Here is a 20,470-nt window from a genome sequence, read left to right as displayed (position 1 = left end):
ATGCTACGCTGGTCTGCGGGTGTCATACTTCTAGACAAAATCCGAAATGAGTACATGAGAGGAAGTTTTAAAGTTGAGAAGGTCAAAGAGAAACGCTTAAGGTGGTTCGGTTCAAAGGCGCCCAGACGATCATATGGTGAAGCTTGCCCTAAACATGCCAATAATGAAGCGAACGCGTGGAAGACCACCTGCCACCTGGTTGACGACGCGGACGGTCCAAAAAGACCTGAAAGAAGCTCATATAATAGCTGACATGGTGCAAAAACGTGCCGAATGGAAAAAAAGGACAAGGAAGGCCGACCCCAAGTAAATGGGAAAAAGGTCTAGGAAGAAAAAGAAAGAAGTTTCCTGAGACTGTCACAAGAGTTTATGCCGCAGTGATCACTTCCCATCAGACGCGTCGCACGCTCGCTCGTATTCTTTTTTCATAAAAAGATACGAAAAATCTTCAATTAAAATAAACTATTTGCATTTAAACTCAATGCATTTATATCGGCTTAAAGCCTTCATCACAGTGAAATATCAAAATATATCGTCGCACATAATTTACCACGTCACTGATTGAGATGTATGGATTTACGGTAGGATCGTGTCCATCGCTATAATCCATTGTATGTGAAGAGTTATATTAAAGCTTTGTTATTTTCTATTGTTTATTTGTAGTCTAGTTAAACTCAGTTTATTTACCGACTTCAAAAATAGATAATGCTCTCAATTCGTGTTTATTTTATTTTAGGTGTCTTTAAATGTGAATCGAAATCATTCCATATCTTTATTGACCTAGGGAATGGTCAATGGATTTTGATTATTTATGAACCTTGTTTTATAAATGTTAGTTTTCACGTCTGTTTTAAGGGTTCCGTACTTCAAAAAGAAATAACGGATACCTTATAGGATCACTTTGTTGTCCGCCCGTCTGTCTGTCAAGAGTCCATCTCTCGGATACGTGTGGAGGTATCGAGTTGAAATTGATATAAGTAAACAAGTCTACAGTCTCTTAAAGCTGTGAAAAATCTTAAAAAAAAGGACACAGCCGTTTATGACACAAAAAACGTATATTTCGACACTCTTAAGGGAATCAAAATTTATAGGGCATTTTCCGTAGACCTGTGATATTAATATTATTTAAATATATAAATATTTGTTTATATTAAGTTATTAAATTATAAAAATATTATTATACTATGATATTTGGCAAATAATGGGGAAAAATGTGAAAACAATACATTTGTAATTAAATCACACGAAAATTATAAGAAACCCGTCGGTGGGCGAGTCCCACTCGCTTTTCCGGTTTTTTTTTAAATTTAAGACAATTGTTATAAAATATATAGATCGCCCAGACCGAAGCAATACTTTTTTACATTTTTATAAGAGGGATGGGCAGACATACTCTACTACCTCTAGTTGAGTATTTTATTCATACATGGCTGAGTATGAGATTTTACAATGACTTCCTAAAGCATATTGTGAATTGGGCTTAAATAGATTTAAAAGTCAACTCAGAAAAACATAATATTATGTTGAATAGGAGTGCAAAAGTAATGAACCAGTTTGATCCGGCTAAAAAAGATACCATTAATAACTTTTCCGGATAATATTAAGTAATATATTCTATGATTTAGGTTTTTTTGCAAATTTATTTTAATTATTATTTTGTCTAGCGTTTAGTTTTGTTAATGTAATTATTGTTATTAATTATTTAGTAATAGTATTACTAAATCTCTACACTCTGGCCACAAATTCACGTACAATTATTACCTCATATAATTTGTACATCTAGATAGTCTCATGCTGGTAGACAACCGATATAAATTATAATGATTATTTATATGTCAATTTATGATAGTTTGCATGCATTGTACCAATTGTATATTACAGCCATTGTAAAATATTCCATTCATTGAAAAGTGTGACTGTTGAGTTTCTTGTATGTTCTTCTCACGAGCTCTATTTTTCCCGAATATATGGTAGATTCAGTAATTTAATAGAAAAAAATTATAGTGATGACTCAAAAGCGCTAAGTTTAAGTTGGTTTAAGTCAAATTGAATAAAGATTATTTGGCTTTCACAGCTGTCAAAGTGTATTACACCACTGACCAGACCAGACTTACAGACCATAAACTTAGTATACTAGCGTAAATCTAGACGTATAATTGGTTTAAGGTTGTAAATTAAAACTATTTCTGTCAAAAGGTCGACAGTTATCGTCGGAACCGACGATCAAAACTGAGTCGACGACCCCCGGCGTCGGCCCCGACGACCCGTCACTCGACGATAAAGGCGACAAGAAGAACAAACGCCAACGACGACAGAGAACCCACTTCACCAGCCAACAGCTTCAAGAGCTGGAGGCGACGTTCGCGAGGAACCGGTACCCTGACATGTCCACGCGGGAGGAGATCGCAATGTGGACCAACTTGACTGAAGCGAGAGTGAGGGTGAGTCGGTTCTCTATCTAGCTTCTAGATCAATAAGGTTCTATACATAGATACAAAATTTATCGATTATTATTTGAAAAATATTTTCAAATAAGACCAATGTCATCATAATGTGCGTCTGTATTGCTTTTTTTGATAGTTTTGGTTTTATAAGTAGTGTTTTTCAAAATATCTTGTAGTTTCTTCTGCATATCAATGATATGTTGGATACCTCCAACATATATTGTTATGCTCACGACAGCACTGGAGATGCCGTAAACAGGGGCCGTGCAGGTCTCTCTCAGGGAATCGTCGACCAGTGCCGGCAGAAACTTGTGTCTTCTACCGCGGACGCTCTTGAGAAGATCGCAGAATTGGGTAAATTGAACCATGTCCAGTTTAACCCCAGAAGACTTAAGTTGGCCCGTTTACAGCAAAAAAAACCATTTGTCGTACCTATCATCACTATGTGACAATACTTCCCTAAACACCTCGCCTAATATCGGAATTCTGTTCATCTGAAGAGCAAATCCAATCTGGCTTCGAAGAAGCTGGGCGTCATTAATAGAGCACGGCAATACTTCAAGCCGTCCCACATTTTAGCGCTCTCTACTGCGCAGGTCCGGCCTCACATGGAGTATTGCTGTCATCTCAGTTCTGGCACACCCCTGTATCAGCTCGAACGATGAGCTGCTCGTATTCTCGGAGACCCAGTGCTCTGTGAACGGCTGGATCACTTGGCGTTGCGTAGAGACGTCATATTATTGTATGTATCACGTATATCACGGGGAGTTTTCTAAGAAGCTATTTGACCTTAAATTAGGATATCATCCCCACTATCTGGATGTGTGGCGTTCAAGGAACTTTCTTCCACGTACGGTTGTGGAATGAGCTTCCTTCTGCGATATTTCCAGGACGATAAGCGCCTACACTTTTTAATGTGCCTGCAACGCTCTTGTGAATCATCTGGTATTGCAGGAGAATGTGGGTGGCGGTGATCACTTAGCATCAGTTTCCCGTACGCTCCTCTCTTTCCTAAAAAAACGAGTGATAAATATATATAAAAGATTTTCTATTTATTGCCATTCAATTTCCAAAATTTTGTTACAATTAGACTTATTTAATTTAATTAATACATATATTTATTGAAGAATTATAGAATAAATAAATAATAAATAAAATTTTTTATTGGTTTTACCAAATTCTCCTTAACAAATAGTGGCAAGAACCTCCTATTTTGCATATAAGGAATGATTGTGCCAGGAGGCTCCGCTCTATCTTAGCTTTAAAATAACATACTTAGAAACCTTATGAAATATGATAAAACGTGTGTAGTCGTTTGTGAGTTTGTGTGTGTGTGTGTGTGTGTGTGACAACATTCGGACTGTCGCGAGTAGAAATAAAAATAAAAGTACCTACTAGCATTTATATGCTCCAATACAATATTTATTTATTGCGCTATCGCAGGTACACAAAAATTAAAATTTGTATTACATAAAAAATTTAACACTAAGTATAATAAATAATAGAATAGACAATTATTTTACACAACACGGTCCGTAGCTTCAACGTAAGTCGATACTGGCTAGGAGCCGATCTTATTCCTAGCCAACAGATATGTTTGAAGCGTATAAGCAAAAAGCAATCATATATCGTGAATTTATAATGTCAAAAAGTTTAGCTCTTAGAAACATTAACTTTCATCCATTATTAATAAACTGTAAAAATATTTCACGGCTGTGAGTCGATATCCCATTGATAAGTTGAAATAGCCGAACTAAATAAATAATTTGTTAGAAGTATTAATATTTCATCCACAATTTCAACGACTGTCTTACGAATTTTCGATCAGGTCACGTGTCCTGACGCGAGTTTAACATTTTATACCCATCCTAAACAAGGTTCTCCACGCTGCTAAAGAAGTTTTCACTTCAAAAAACGATACAGCCAGAATGGCGTGTTGTACCATGTGTCGCTATAAAAAGTAAGAAAATCAGGTGTTCCCTAAATTATAAGAACATAAACGTGGTAGATGTTTAAACAAATCGTTGCATCCGGCGCGTCTTCGATATTTTTGTACCCGTCGTTGGACGGAACACAAAATCCCTTAATCCTCAAGGATTCCAAGCGTCTATTTCGGTCTTTTCATAATCCAGGGCTTAACTGTGATCGCATCCACACACTGTCAATAGTTTCCGAACGCTCTGAGATTCTGCGGTTAGACTCAATATTATTTACCAACACGATGCTCTGAATTTTGGGAATTCTTGGTTTCGCGGGAATGTGGGGATTTATTAAAATGCTGCTTAAGCAATTAGACGTGACGTTTTCTTAATGTGGTTGTTATACAATTTAAATATTAGACGAGATTGTACTGAAAGTTGTTGGAATTGGCCAGTAAGATGTTGCCAATGAAAATAGTATTTAAATATCGAATAAAGACTACTTTAGAAAGCTGTGGATAGAAGTTGAAATCAAATGTTTTTTATCTTTAAAAATTGGCGGCAGGTCAATTTGTGATAGCAGTGAATAATTAAAAATAAGAATTTGACTTGAGGTAAATTTAGCTGCAGATTTATTCTGACTTTTATTATAGACCTTATCAACAGCTATGTTATGATAGATCTCTATTCACACAAAGCTTAATCTCTCGAAGGCAAGATTAAATTAGTAACAACTTCTTTCTACACGAGTACTGTTATGAATAGATACTTTACTTGAGTGATTTACGGATAATGATGGCAGCTGATATAACATACATTTTGAAGCATTGGAATAGGTAGAGAGTAAATTTCTAACGCATTTATAATTTAAAACATTACTATAGATGGATACTAATCAATGGATTTGTACCGCAAAATCCTTGAGTAGTAGAGCGGAGTTGATTCGAATGCTCTGTTCTATATCATCACAGAAGCTGAAAGTAAGGTTATTGACGAGCCCAAAAAATATGTCCAATCGCAGTTTATTTATGTAATTTACATCTGCGTATCTGATAATTATAACGTTTTGTTATAAATTGTTTACTAACAAAATATGATGATTATATTTAAAAGGTAAAAGCCTAATATTTGTTTTTTTTTAGAACATTTACATTTTTTAGAAACTTGTATGATAAATATTGATTAAATAGTTTGTTGTATACATTATATTGTGTTTGAAATTTGCAATTTGCAACTACATAGCAAATAGACTTTCTCAATGCGATATACCCCGATCCAATCATCTGTGCCCTTCTTCCTTACACTAAAGATAATATCTCTAAAATGTGTGTAAACACACCAGATCTGACATCCTCATCATCGAAAATATCGATATACTTATCAAGCTATGTAAGATTCCAGATATAGATGTGCTATCAGTGCTTAAAGGAATTTTCTAAAGTGCGTGCAGTGCTATTATTGTTTCGTCTAGTACCAATCAGGGATGATTACAGATGATACCTTTGTGTTACATTATGTCAAAGGCCGGCAAAGCATCTCTTGACTCCTGTTGTTGCGGATGTCCATGGACGGTTGCCTCACCACTCCCAATCCCGTGAGCCTCTTGCCCATTTTATTCAAAAAGAACCACGAGGAACTCGGCAGTAATTAATGTTACATGTTTCTGATTGGTGTAATACAATCTCAGTTTCTTACAACAATCGCGTTCTGATACATTGATAGATTCCAAATGAGCTTGCTGTAAGTACTTCAAGTGTAGATATTGATTTCATACGGCACTGGTTCTGAGTACACCTACGTAACTATACAATATGTTGCTTCTGTGTTCCTAAACTTAATTTGTTCCTCGTTTTTAGGGCTGGCACTTGAAATTATTAGATTTGTTTAAATTTTTGTTTTATAGTTTATATCAGGGATAAAAATAATATTTAGAGTGCTTAGGTACTTCAAGATTTGAGGACTAATTATGATTCAGCTATGTTGTTATGTTGCTTGTTGCTGCAACTTTTAACAGAGTTTTAAAGCCAAATATGAAATAATACATATGTGATATTCTTAACAACTACAATTCTTAAACAATACAAAACTTTACGATTTAATAATTAAGCTACGATGAATTACAAGTTAATTTTTAATACTAAAGCACTATTGAATATGTATAAAAGATAAGTTAAAGATATAGCTCAAGAAGAAGATAAGCCTTAATACTGCTTGTAGCGAATTGGTGCAAATTGAGACATCCTCAAATTTTGATAAAAAAAGTATTTGATAACATGGAGACCACATAAATGAGTCCTACGACCGCGGTATAGGGGTGCGTTGGTAAGCTGGCAATTGGCAGAACAGGTTACATGTTCGTATTGCAATATTTTTCCCTGTCAAAAGCATAAATATTTATTTTTATTAAGTACTTATAATATAAATAAATTTTGTTACATTTAAAAAAAAATAGAATAAAAGAATTTTTTAACAAACACGCACAGAAATAAATATGTAGATTGATTGCAAATTTAAGTACACTACAGAATTACGTCAATATTACACATTTACACAAAACTATATGAAAATGAAATGAAAATGAAAATGAATTTATTTCGGAAGAAAAACTGACACATTCACACAAAAAAGTTAAAGAGAACAAAATATATGCTTAATCTAATGCTTAACTTACTTAACTTAATACAAAAGAAACAAAAGCAAAACTTGATGTGGCAGTGGTCTTCCAAAACTGGAGTCCACTCAGTTATAGTTGTGTCCATACACTATGACCACAACACTTATTTTGAGTGACCCCATTGTGTGAAGTTGGAGCTGAACTGACATATTTTTAAAATTAAAATATAATTAATTGTGGCACTAAAATAATTATTATGAGAAAAAAAATATGATTAACAAAAAAAAATGTTACTAAAAATAAATAATGACAATAACAAAAATAATAAGAAACGTATGTGTGTAAATATATAAGGAAGAAAAAATAATAATATATATCATAATATTATAATTTTGTACAAAAGTCTAAACAGGCAGCCCTAACAGGGGATTATCGTACGTTCGTGTGCGCATCTCTCCGCGTCATATAAATCTGTGCGCGTGCGCAGCTTCCAGCAATAAATCGCTGTACATTATTTTTGTTGCTCTCTCATTAGGGTCATTGCCTGCTTATTGACTCTTAAATTATGATATTCATACCACAATGTTTTGTTAACCACACTTATTGCAAATTGCTTGTCGTATGCTAAATTCAATAAATGTTTCCGTTGATATTTTCATTTCGGTTCATTAATACTCTTCAGATGTTTGTTCTTAAATTTATTTATCTACCGGAAATTTCGGTTCATATTTTTAAAGAAAACTGTAATCATGGTTTTAAAAAATTAGATCTTATATCATATATACGTCTAGATACACTGTGACAACTGTGAAAACGTCGAGACAAAAATAGGTTGACAGTTAACCTCTATTTTGAGCAATGCACGCATTTAGTGTGTGCATGCACAAAGTGACATATAAATCGCGAGTGTAAAATGTAGCTTGTCACGCACACTAGAGTAATAATCCTGGCCTGTTTCCATCGAGTGTCTTTCAACAAGAGGCTCTATCTAGACGTACAAATCATCTAAGAATATATCAATGTTAAAATCACTGTTACTTTTGTTAATCGCATTATTACATACTATGTGACCAGAAATATTAGTCGCTCAGGGAATTTTATTGTGGAGTAAGTATGAATTTTCATATTTTTTTTCAGAACTGTATTTAATATTTTACTCCGACATAAATCAATTAATTAAACTAATAGTCATAAGTCATAAATCATAACTAATATCAATACTGTATGTATATGGGTATTACCTCATCAAGTAGTACCTACTTACATCTTGCTTACTAGCGTTAATATTTTTATTTAGTTTTCCCTATATGCACCTATATTTTTATAACCTAAAATTTGCGATTGGTAGAATAATCTTATAATTACCATCTTTTTGACCATACACATTTATTTGATAGAGATTGCAGAGCGTGTAGGTCCTGTGCATTGGCAGATGAAACTCCGATACACATCCTCTCTGAATGTGGTCCTTTAATACGTAAACATAGCATCTCTTTCGGTAAAGTCCAATTCTTTAACCACTTGAGATACTTTAGCTCACTGCGGAATATATAATAAGATTCATATAAAGAATCAATCTTATCAGTGATGTATAGTTAACAGTGACTATCACAAAAGATCACACTGGTCGTAGTGAAACAGGGCTGCACTGAACTGTAATAGAGCCGCAAACAACAAATCATTAGACATTTATTTGTTTAGAGATAATATCTCGATAATTTTTATAATCAAACGAAATCGTACACTAAAGCTTTCAAATAAACTAGGTTTGGTTGTAAATTTGTTTTAATTAAGTTTTTAGTAACTAATAACTATCGACCTAAATTACACGACATTAATATTAAAATAACTGCTACCCAATCGCCTTATATTTTTTCGGTATTTATTTGTTATGTTATTTCCGTGAAGGACGGGGTGACGGGGGCGTTACCGTCAACTAAATCGCGCGTGAAACGTCTCTTGACACATTTCATTTGGTACGCACGTACGCTTGTCAATAGAGGTCGCTACTCGCACCCCTAATATATTAGTATCAAATTACGCACGAATTATTTTTACTATTCGTTATCAGCTGTATTATTGCAATAAATTAATATTTTCTGAATTGTCAGTAGTTGAATTAAATCATTTAATTTTTTGATTTGGCTATTGCTGACCATTTAAAAATGCTTACATTTTTAACCCATAAAGATAAATATTTACCAAAAATAAATGGTTAAAAAAATGAAATATACTCCTTTTAATTCAAATGATTTCAAACTTTTCATTACTATTAAGAGATTAATAAAAGTAATTAATATTATGAATTCTCAACAAAAAGCAAACACATAGGTATCATAATTATACAGGATGTAATAGTGCGACATGCGATTACCTCGCAACTATAACAGGTATCAAAAAACCTTAAACTGATTTTATCAAAAGTACGGTCTAATTACTAAAATAACGTCAATAACTTTACAAAAATCAAACGAGTAGTAGTCAAAATTTTGATATTAAACATTCACAAACAATTACTATGAAATTAGTAGAAAAGTTTTAGTTTCCTTAATTTAAAAGGTTTTTTCCGCTTAGTACTGACATTAAGTAATTTGTTTTTTAACCTAGCAAAGTAAAAAAACTATATTTTAAATGAGTAATAATTATTTCTTAGTAAGTACAAAGTTTTGTATTCAAAGGAGATATTCGAAGTGATGTCCCTGTTGTGCGATACAATAAGAACAAAACAGACACAGGACAGACGGCACCCACTATTCAATCATAAACCGGCCCGCCCTAGGCTACGCTCCAGCAATAGCTTCTTACACTCAGTGCAGCCTCTCAACCAGACGCTGAAACTACACGTCTTGCTATGTGGAGGTCACGGCTATGCATCTCAAACCCGAACATCAGCGCGAAGGAGAGACTAGCCGAAGGATACAACCACAGTTGGCCTATCTGGAAGCCGCTCAACCGCCTCAGAGCAGAAGTGGGGAAATCTAGGGAAAACTTAGCGAGGGATATCTGGACATGATACGGAGTGCATCTGCGGTCATCCGAGACAGACCGTTGCGCACATGACTGGGTGCCCTGCGTGCCCGACAACATGCACGAACGAGGAGCTACACGAGGCTACCGACCGAGCTATCAGAGTTGTGGCTTTTTGGGCTGCCCGTATTTGAGGTGACCGTCGACTCGATAAGAAGAAGAAGAAGCGATACAATGACCTTTCTGCTAATCTGATACGAATTGTATGTTTAAGGGAATGTTTAATATAAAAATTTTGATACTTCTTGTATTATAAAAAAAAAGTTATTGATATAATTTTACTGATTAGGTAACGTTTTTTCAATATCAGTTTAAAGTTTTTTTTTATATGTAACAGTTACGTAATAATCGCCTGTGTGACAAGCACTCAACGATCACAACCTGTATATACCTTCTTAGACAATAATTTGTAATCCCTTCTAAAAAGTTTTTATTTCTAGGTTCAAACTAAAATACACATATACTGAATAACAAGTAAATAATATGTTTCCCGTAGTAGTGTCAAGCTAAAAGTTTTATAAGAGAAAAACTGAAATGTTTGAGTACAAACGTCGATAGGAAAACATTTAGGCACTTTAGGAAAAAAAGCGCTTCAACACGTGTGCTGGCACGTAGCATTATTTATTTAACGTAAAACTCGACGCTATTTTTTCAGCGCTTTTACCGCGGCATGTCGTTCGTCGCTGTGAACTAAAAACTACAGTTTAACGTTTTTATGCCTTTGTCTAACACTGAAACTATAAAACCGTATGTAACTATCAACTACTACCTACGAATGTTTGAATTTGTAAAATTTTGTTTCAATTTTATACTATTATCACGAAATGTCATTTTACTTTGATGTGAAAATGATAAGGACTTTAAGATAACAAACAAATTTTTATATAAAACACTAGACGATACCCCGCGAGGTCGTCCGCGTACCTACAGGACTCTGAGCACATAGTAGCGGTATTTCATACTTTTTGTAAATATTGATATTATGTTTTACGAAGTCGTAGTACATTATTTTATCCTATCATCAATACTTTTCGCAGCGCACGCGATGTAAATAATATTTGAGGTTATTTTTTTACACCTTGGGTTACATTACTGAAGATTTAGTAAGGATCCCAATTTTTTTGAAAATATAATATAATGCCTTTGTTAAGGTATAGTGTAGCTTCCCAACAGTGAAAGAATTTTTCAAATCGGTTCGGTAGTTTCAGAGCATATTCAATGCAAACAAACAAATAAGGCAATATGTTGCATGCAAATCAAAAAGAGTCAAGTATAATCAATGTCTATCATAATAACATATTAGATATATTAGACTGAAAGAGATTTCTTCATTACTTATCATCAAACTCTTATTTCTACTATGTCACATAACACATATCAATGTTCAACAGTAATCTCAAACTACATCGGATCCCGAAAATAAGATTATTGTGAAACAACGATTGCAAATTCACCTAATACCCGAGTAATGCCAATAAATATTCGCCGATTTAAATTGAACTCTATCGTTCAGGGATTGAGACTGTTTTACAATATTGAAAGTTAATCCAACGGTAAGGTACCGTCGATGTCTTGCAGATCCGACTTATGTTTTGATAGACTGAACGCGGAGTGTTTTGATCGCATGGTCTGCATGGATTTACTGAACAATTTATTTAACTCAATGAACGTTGTAAAATCATCTCGTGTTAATCCCAATTTATCGGGAATAGGATTAATTTGTGTAATATTTGTAAATTCTTCTAATGTGGTTAAATACGTCTGGTAAATTGAATCATAGGTTTAGCTTTAGCAATGGACGGTTCGTTTTTGGGTAGGTCCAATTTCGGGAAACAGGTCACTCGTCAAACCCAACGCGGACAAACACCGTTCGGGAAGCTCCGTAAAATCTTCTCGTCCCAAATACCAGTGTCTGAAGACGAAGTTTTATAACCAGTGTGTGTAGCAAGTGATGACATACGGAACGTAGACGTGGTCCCTAACTAAAGTGCGAAACTCAAGTGACAGTGGGCATAGCTCCACGGACAGATGGCCGTTGGGAAAGTAAAGTCCTCGAATGGCGAGCACGTACCGGAAGATGTAGTGTTGGTAAGGCCCCCCACAAGAGGAAATGATGATCTACTCAAGATTGCCCGAATAGGTTGGGTAACGGTAGTGAAGAACCGATCATCCTGGAGATTTTCACGGTAAGACCTTTGTCCAGCAGTGGTCGTCTTCCGGCTGAAATGATGAAAAAATGATGATGATGGACAGCTAAAGTAAAAAGGTGTGATTTAATATCCGTTTTAGGGCGAGTTGTAACCGTAAGTGAATAAATAAAATATTTATTTAAATACCAATACTACAGGTATATTCTGAATATTATAGAAGATATTATTAAATATTAATATTCCTGGTTTCATTTAAATTTACCTGATAAATTAAAAACTACCGAACACATTTCATGCGATTTATGCTAAGTATGTTTTTAATTCAGATACCTAATAATTTATTGAAATGTATACTATGCTGTATGCCTAAGCTCAATAATAATATCATGAAGGTATATATAGGTAGGGTGACGTCACTACATTGTGTGTCGTCTGCCACATTTATCACGGGGAGTGTTCCTAAGAGCGGTTTTCTTCGCCACAAACTTGGATATCATCCTTACAATCTGAATGTGTGGCGTTCCCCTACAGTGTGGTTTTCAAGGAACTTTCTCCCACATACAACCAAGCTGTGGAATAAGTTACTTTTCAGGTATTTCCAGGACGATCATCATCTGCCCGGAAAGATCTCCACGATGATCGGTCCTGTGCTGCCCTTATCCAACGTATTCCAGCAATTTTGACCAGATCGTTAGTACATCTTGAGGGGGCCGACCAATACTGCGCCTTCCGGCAGTTGGTCGCCAAATGAAGACATTACTTCCCCATCGGGCATCTGTCCGTTGAACTATGTGCCCTACCCTCTGCTACTTCAGTTTCGCAATCATTTGGGCTATGCCGGTGACTTTGATTTTCCTACGGATCTCCTTATTTCTGATTCGATCTCGCAAAGAAACTCCGAGCATAGCCCTCTACATTGCCTTGTGGGCTACCATGAGCTTTCATATTATAAATTCGTTCGAAAATCTAAAGAATCAAGGGATTTTTTTCTGTAAGTTTAGATGAATCTGCTGCCATGTGTTTTCATAACAAGAGCATAAACTTCGAACTAGTAACTACTTTATTTTGTTTGTTTTATTCAAAACAGTTCTACTGAATGTTACTATATTTATTTCCACATAACCTGAAGTGGAGGTACATTTTTCTTACTCGTCATCTCTGAACTCGGAAGCACTCGCTCCACAGGGTGCATTTAATATAATCTGAATGTAACAAGGGGTGTCACTTCCAAGTTCATTGATACGAATAGTATGGCTTACTCTACGAACTAAATGTATACATACCTTATTATCTGTTCTAGTATTAAATAGTATCAATGCTATAGCACTATGGTATTTATATGGCCATAACTGTGCTATGATTATATCAACCACATTAAGAAATGTCAAATGTAACTATTTTCAATACGTTTTGTACTAAAAAACTCGCGAAGACAAGTTGACTATATATAATAATATGTTTTTTTTTATGGAATAGGAGGACAAACGAGCGTACGGGTCACCTGTTGTTAAGTGATCACCGCCGCCCACAATCTCCTGCAACACCAGAGGAATCACAGGAGCGTTGCCGGCCTTTAAGGAAGGTGTACGCGCTTTTTTGAAGGTACCCATGTCGTATCGTCCCGGAAACACCGCACAAGGAAGCTCATTCCACAGCTTTGTAGTACGTGGAAGAAAGCTCCTTGAAAACCGCACTGTGGAGGACCGCCACACATCCAGATGGTGAGGATGATATCCTAACTTGTGGCGTGTCGTGCGAAGGTGGAATTCAGCGGCAGGAATCAGGTTAAACAGCTCTTTGGAACACTCCTCGTGATAAATGCGGTAGAAGACACACAATGAAGCGACGTCTCTATGCAACGCCAAGTGATCCAGCCGTTCACAGGGCACAGAGGTCCCCGACAATTCGAGCTGCTCTGCGTTGCACGCGGTCAAATGGATCGAGCTGATACTGGGGTACGGCAGACTAGAGATGACAGCAATACTCCATGTGTGGCCGGACCTGCGCTTTGTACAGCGCTAGTATGTGGACCGGCTTGAAGTATTGCCGTGCTCTATTAATGTTTGGGCTTATTGAGATCTGTGTCACGTTATAATGTTCACATGAATGAACGAATGAATTAGGCGACCTTACCGCTTATCAGCGATCTCTTCCAGGTAACCTAAAGGTAGGATTGTACTTACAATAACTTGACAAGAAAATAAATTAACTTTACTAATAGTTTAGATGTGCAGCCAAATATATATATCACAACTTACATTTATAGTGTTATTTGTTAGATGTACGTACCTATGCCAAAAAATATTGATTTAATGACTACCAAAATCATTTATGTAAAGAATTAATAATAATACATAATTTATATTATTTGTTATCTAACAGTGCTTATAGCAGACGTATTATTTTTGCTATTCGAGTCCTGCGATAATAGCCATGCTATCTGTTAGTTAATTTTACTAGACATCAGTAATACCTAAAAGTTTCAGGTAACATATTGCAGGTTTTAGGGATAAAACAATTTTGGTTTTAATTTAGTATTTTTTTCCTTTTTTATTAGTCACTTTCACAAAGTTTAGAAGATCAAATATTAAAATGTTTATATTCGTATAAAATGCGTTGACTGAGACGTGTAAAACTAACAATTGCTACTAAAGCTACGAAGGCACAGCCCTAAATTTTCGCACGTGGCAAATCCTAGTTCGTATCCATTTGCACGATCCGAAATGTTTATTTGACTTAACCGGTACCCAAATAAATATTACAGCAAATAAGCTCCTATCTCCGCACACTATGTGCTATTATTGCCTCCAACACAAACAGAAGCCGTGATTCCAATAGACCGTCATTTGATTGATGATACTAATAAAATTGTGATTCTAGTTTAATTTAAATTTAAGTCAATTTAGTAACCCTGCTCACGCTGACCGTAAAATAGGAGAGTATTAAGGTCGGCCATTGTTTATTACAAGCCCGATATAATATATGCACTAGATAAAATACAATTTATATGTAGCTTTTAGTATTTATTACTAGTTTCGTAGTCTACTGTGTTATTCTTATACCGTACTCGTTTTATTAGAGACTAGAAAAAATGTTTGAATTCAAACTACACGGGAAAGGAGTTAAATATACGTGGATTTTTTAATAGCAAATTTTTTAATAGCAAAATTGAGTGACGTATCGTCATAAAATCTTGTATGCTTTGTTCAACTCGCAGGTTGTGGCTTTTGACTTTCAATAAGTTATGTCGCATCCTATTTTGAATAAAAATATTTGAATTTAAATTTGATTTGAATATAGTTCGTTAAGTTGAGACTTAATACGGTTATACAAATTAAATCGTAACCGAAATTTACGATAGATGCTCAACCCTAATCGAAATTGACTCTGTAAAAAAAAAATTGTATACAAATTTACTTTGTTTAATTAATCCCCGAAGTGAGAGTTATCACTTTAAAAATTAACTAATTGCTAAGAATTAATACGGTCATTGAAATATTCACGAAAAGTGTATCGCTTAGTGGTAAAGTGCCGCAGAATGTTACAGGGGGGGCTGTCAAAAGCGATGAAGGTATTAGCTGTGAAGGCTCACATTAATCTTATTCATCTCACCCCCCCCCCCCCCCCCCCCCACGGTACCCGCCCGCATCATATCATTAATGATACTCAGACCGCGGTACCTATATAGGAATTTGGGAATTTGTCACACTTGGGTCTATTCATTCACCAAAATGAGCCCAGTTAGATTCTAAAAACACTATCGGCCTTACAAATAAACTTAGTTATACCTGAGAATAAACCATGAATTTGCAAAAATGTTGACGATATCGCAGCAATGATAATTCTAAAGTTTTCCAAATTTCAAGAAGACTAGCAAATAAACGTCCAACAAACCAATCATAAGCAATATGTTAAACATACCAAGTTTATTTGTAAGGTCGTATGTAAGGTAGCCTCATATGGTTTGTTGAGCTCGGTACCATATGGAAGGCTCATGACCGGTACACCGTGACCCCTGTACTGTCTATATTTCAGCTATCTGTGACAACTTGTAAATAGCAAGTTTTAATTTTTTATGTGCTGATACATACTTAGATACATTTCGAAAGTATGTATTTTCACATATAAAATTGCAATCTTTATTAGCAAAATTTAAGATGAAAAAAATTATAGCATTTAGTTTTTGGTGTATAACTAAAAATCTATTAATATTTAAGAAATTTTGAAGAAGATCCTTTAAAAGAGGACATTTATAATATTAATTCAACGCCAAGAATACGTCTCCGCTATATCATATAGGTTCATACTGCCGCTAAGACATTGTACCACATAAACTATTTTATTTATTAACAAATATTAACTTTAAAATTTGAAGAATTATGGTATTTTGGAAAAATAACGTCAATTTTTGAGAAAATTATACTAATATTATATGAAATTAAAAAAAAAAAACTGACTGACTCAACATACAGCTGAAACCGCTGCCTCTAGAACCATATAATTTGGCACAAAATATTCCTTTAGTGTCGTAGGTGTGCACTACGAAAAGATTTTTGAAAATTCAAACCCGCAGGCTACCCCTAACGCTAGAAACTTAAAATTGGAACACTAGTCGGATTTGTAAAGTAAGTCAGAGAAAAAACCATCGAACGAACACGTTTCATACGAACGCTGTCTTAATTAAGAGAGTTAAACGATTGTTTTCTATGTTGCAGCATTGCAACACCTACTTATATGGTTGACTGGTAAAAGTGGGCAAAGTCGCGGGTAACAGCTATCTATCTATAAATTTTTGGATACGTGGAATCCTACTTATACCATATACTAAACAAAATGACGCGATGAAAGTCATTTATACGATTAACACTTTGTTGATCTTGTTAGCCTATAAAACAGGGAAGTAACCAAGACTGATTCTTACTTTTATTCATATAATAATCTATAATTGTAATTAGAGTAATTTTGTTTTGGTTAAAATATGAGGGAACCCCTTTGCTTGTAGGCCGGCAACACCATCCGACAATAATATATTTAAAGGATTAGCCCCGTCGCAATATCGCGACCCTCCGCTTTGCGCCCTGCTGTGTTGCCCGCTATTCAAATAATGGAAATTATTTCCACATATGTGCACCTAAATAAATATCATTCTGTTGTCATTATTGAACACCCAACCTTTCTGTGGAGCTATTTTCACCCGTTTATTCGCGGTTACGGCAAACAATACGTAAATGTATTCCGATCGCACTTTCTTGATCTTAACAATTTGTTATGTTTTTAAAGTGATAACCCTCACTTCTAGGATTAATACACAAATAAAATTTGAAAAACAACAAAATTTTATGAACGATGCGGGACTAGAACCCACTACCTCCGGCGTTCCGTGCCGGTGCTCTAACCGAGCTAACCGTTCGAGTGACGTCTCGTTATAAAATCTTGTATGCTCTGTTCAACTCTCAGGTAGTGGCTTGTCCTAGGAGGTCTTGATCTTGTCCAATAATAATGCTTACAAAATTAGGTACAAATGGTTCACCTACCTATTAGAAATCGTCGACGCGAATTTGTGAAATTTATGTTTCGAAAATAAACGTTCGTATATGGGGTGGAAACGACCGTTTATGTTCACTTAACCGAGGAAAGAGGGTATTATTTACCGTTCCGGCTCGGTGAACGCGCCGCACTGAGTGAGACAAATACCGCTGCCACAATATTTATTGCAGTCGCTACGTGGATTGCGCAATCTATCGTAGAGATGTCGGCGACGATCGATCGCTCTCTGACGGCCGCGGCCATACATCAGCGGCGGCGCGGGCGTTATCTCTGCTCACGACGACTTATCGTCCTCGCTCGCCCTCCGACCTCGCTAAATAACAACATAGATTCAGTCAAGGAGCCGCGGCATGTCCTCAGAGCCGGTCGTTTATTGTGGTCTGTGGGACGAGTCGTGGAGCGTCCCCTCCGGTCGCGGAGCTCGTTTATCTTCGTTCTGCGGTCGCAATTAGACGGCTCGTTGGACGGCAGCGGGCGGGGCACTCGCTATTACTACGTGGCTCGCATACTGTCGGCCTCGCGCCGCCTTGTCAACTTAGTAATGAGCAAAGTTAATAGCGACCCGAGCGTCAGAACATCAGATTCAGCATACCGTTAAAACTTTTCCGACAACAGAGGAATCGAGAATTAATGATGTTTGTTTGTTACAGGTTTGGTTCAAAAATCGGAGAGCTAAATGGCGGAAAAGGGAAAGAAACGCGATGAACGCGGCGGCGGCAGCCGCCGCCGACTTCAAGAACGGCTTCAGCACTCAATTCAACGGTCTGATGCAGCCGTTCCCCGACACGGAGGCGTTGTACTCATCCTACCCGTATAATAATTGGGCGGCGAAGGTCCCGAGTCCTCTGGGTACGAAGAGCTTTCCGTGGCCAGTGAATCCTTTAGGGTCGGTGGTGCCGGCGAGTCACCACCAAGGGTCTGTGAACTGCTTCAACACGGCCACGTCGATGGGCGCCGTCGGGGGCGGCGGCATGGGCGCCGTGGCCGGGTCCACCGTGGGCGCGGGGGTCGCCCCCTGCCCGTACTCGGCGCCGCCCAACCCGTACAGCATGTACCGCGAGCCGTGCCCCGCCATGTCATCGTCCATCGCGTCGCTCCGGCTGAAGGCCAAGCAGCACTCCTCGTTCGGCGGCGGCTACGGCGCCGTGTCGCCGGTGTCCCGCGCGGGCTCGGCGCCGCTGTCCGCGTGCCAGTACGCCGCCGCCGGCGTGGGCGTCTCCGACCGCGTGCTCTGAGACGAGGCCCGCGGCCGCGAGGAGTCCCGCTGCGCCGCGCAGCCTCTGCTCGCGGTCGCCAGAGCCTCCTAGTCGCCACCGCCGCGCGGGCCGCCGGACGCCGCGCAAGGACTTTACTGTCACCTCTGGGATTGGTTCGACTGAGTTCCGACGTCAAGTGACAGACGTGTGAAACTTCAGGCAATAATTATAAACGAATCGTTATAGACGATCTTTGTAAATATGTAGTTATGTACTTAATACGTATACCAAAGCTATGTGTGCAATTTTTACAAGCTTGTATGTAGATATTACGATATATTGTTTTGTTTACGATACCTGGGAAAGTGTAAAAATATTATTAGGTTATTTATTTTTATTTTAAATAAGTATTGAGGCATTTTAATGTTTAAACCATTATATAATTTTAAATAAATTGACCTAGTGTGAAAGATAAATGGCAATCAGCATTTAAATTAAACTTATTTCAAATGTAATATTAATATATTTAATAAAACTATTCGAAAAAATATCTTTAAATTTCAGAGTTGTGATGAATGAAGTTAATGCATTTTAAATAAAGCTTCTTCAAAATTTAAACTGTGTATTTATTCGTAACATTAATAACATTATCTTAATATAATTGCTGGATTAAATAAGTATTAGTCATTGGTTCAGAAATGAAAGCGTATTTTCAATAAACTGCGTTATTAAGATATCTGTTACTAAATTGAAACGGTTTAAAGTTATGAAAATAAATATTAAGGTTCCTATTTGCAATATTCAATATACATTTATTACATTTAGTGAAGAAAAGCCATTGATTTGTTTAAACGAACATTAATGTATTTAATAGAAGATTCAACATACAATGAGATTAATGTAACAAGGATCTCACTACAAATACTAGTATATATTTATTAAAACAATTTTAAATTGTATATAGTATTAATACTTTATATCACATTGTAATTAGTTAGTATTCCACAAGCGTGGGTCTAATGTTAATGAAATCTGTGTAAAATTGTAAATAATGCGACTTATTGTAACACAGCTGAAATGAGAGGTTTTCCTTTTAAACATATCAATCAAAATATATGCGAGCGAGTCAAGTTTCCAATTATTTTGTAAATTTATTACAAACACGGATCGTTTTGTAACTTATAAACCTCTAGTCACAATAAAAATAATAATGAGAATGCTCTAGTTTTATTTTCACATATTTTTATTTTAGCTTTCAACACATAATAATGACGATATTCAGATAGATGCATTTATTTATTCAAAAAAGATTAAACTGTCTCTTTTGACCCAATGAAAAGAAAAGAAATAGCAAGTGCGGTAAATCGCCCAGAATCAGTTTTTGTAAGTGGACCACCAGCTCCTTTTCGGGGTGCAGAATACAGGTCTTTACCGAAGGTGTTCAGACGCTACAGCCGGTGGACACCTCCAATACGCATTGCGATGCATATTTTATAAATATGCGCAGAGTATTGTCCAAAAGGATTACCGTCTACACAGGCCATCCGGTTCTGGGACATCGTCGACCATACGA

General features: G+C 36.4%; 1 protein-coding gene across 1 annotated transcript in view; it reads left to right on the top strand.

The window, feature by feature from the left end:
- The window catches only part of LOC126965521 (pituitary homeobox homolog Ptx1), an 80,206-nt gene extending 60,092 nt beyond the window's left edge, over nt 1-20,114 (top strand). The window contains exons 4-5 of the mRNA XM_050809184.1: nt 2,197-2,441; nt 18,352-20,114. Coding sequence (XP_050665141.1) covers nt 2,197-2,441; nt 18,352-18,936 — 830 coding nt within the window. The 3' untranslated portion in view covers nt 18,937-20,114. The remainder of the gene's footprint in view (nt 1-2,196; nt 2,442-18,351) is intronic.
- The last annotated feature ends 356 nt before the right edge of the window (nt 20,115-20,470 follow it).

The sequence above is a fragment of the Leptidea sinapis genome, chromosome 7, assembly GCF_905404315.1.
Source record: "Leptidea sinapis chromosome 7, ilLepSina1.1, whole genome shotgun sequence".
NCBI classification, from domain to species: domain Eukaryota; kingdom Metazoa; phylum Arthropoda; class Insecta; order Lepidoptera; family Pieridae; genus Leptidea; species Leptidea sinapis.
Note: the sequence above shows the minus strand (reverse complement) of the source record. Positions and strands in the feature narration are given on the sequence as shown.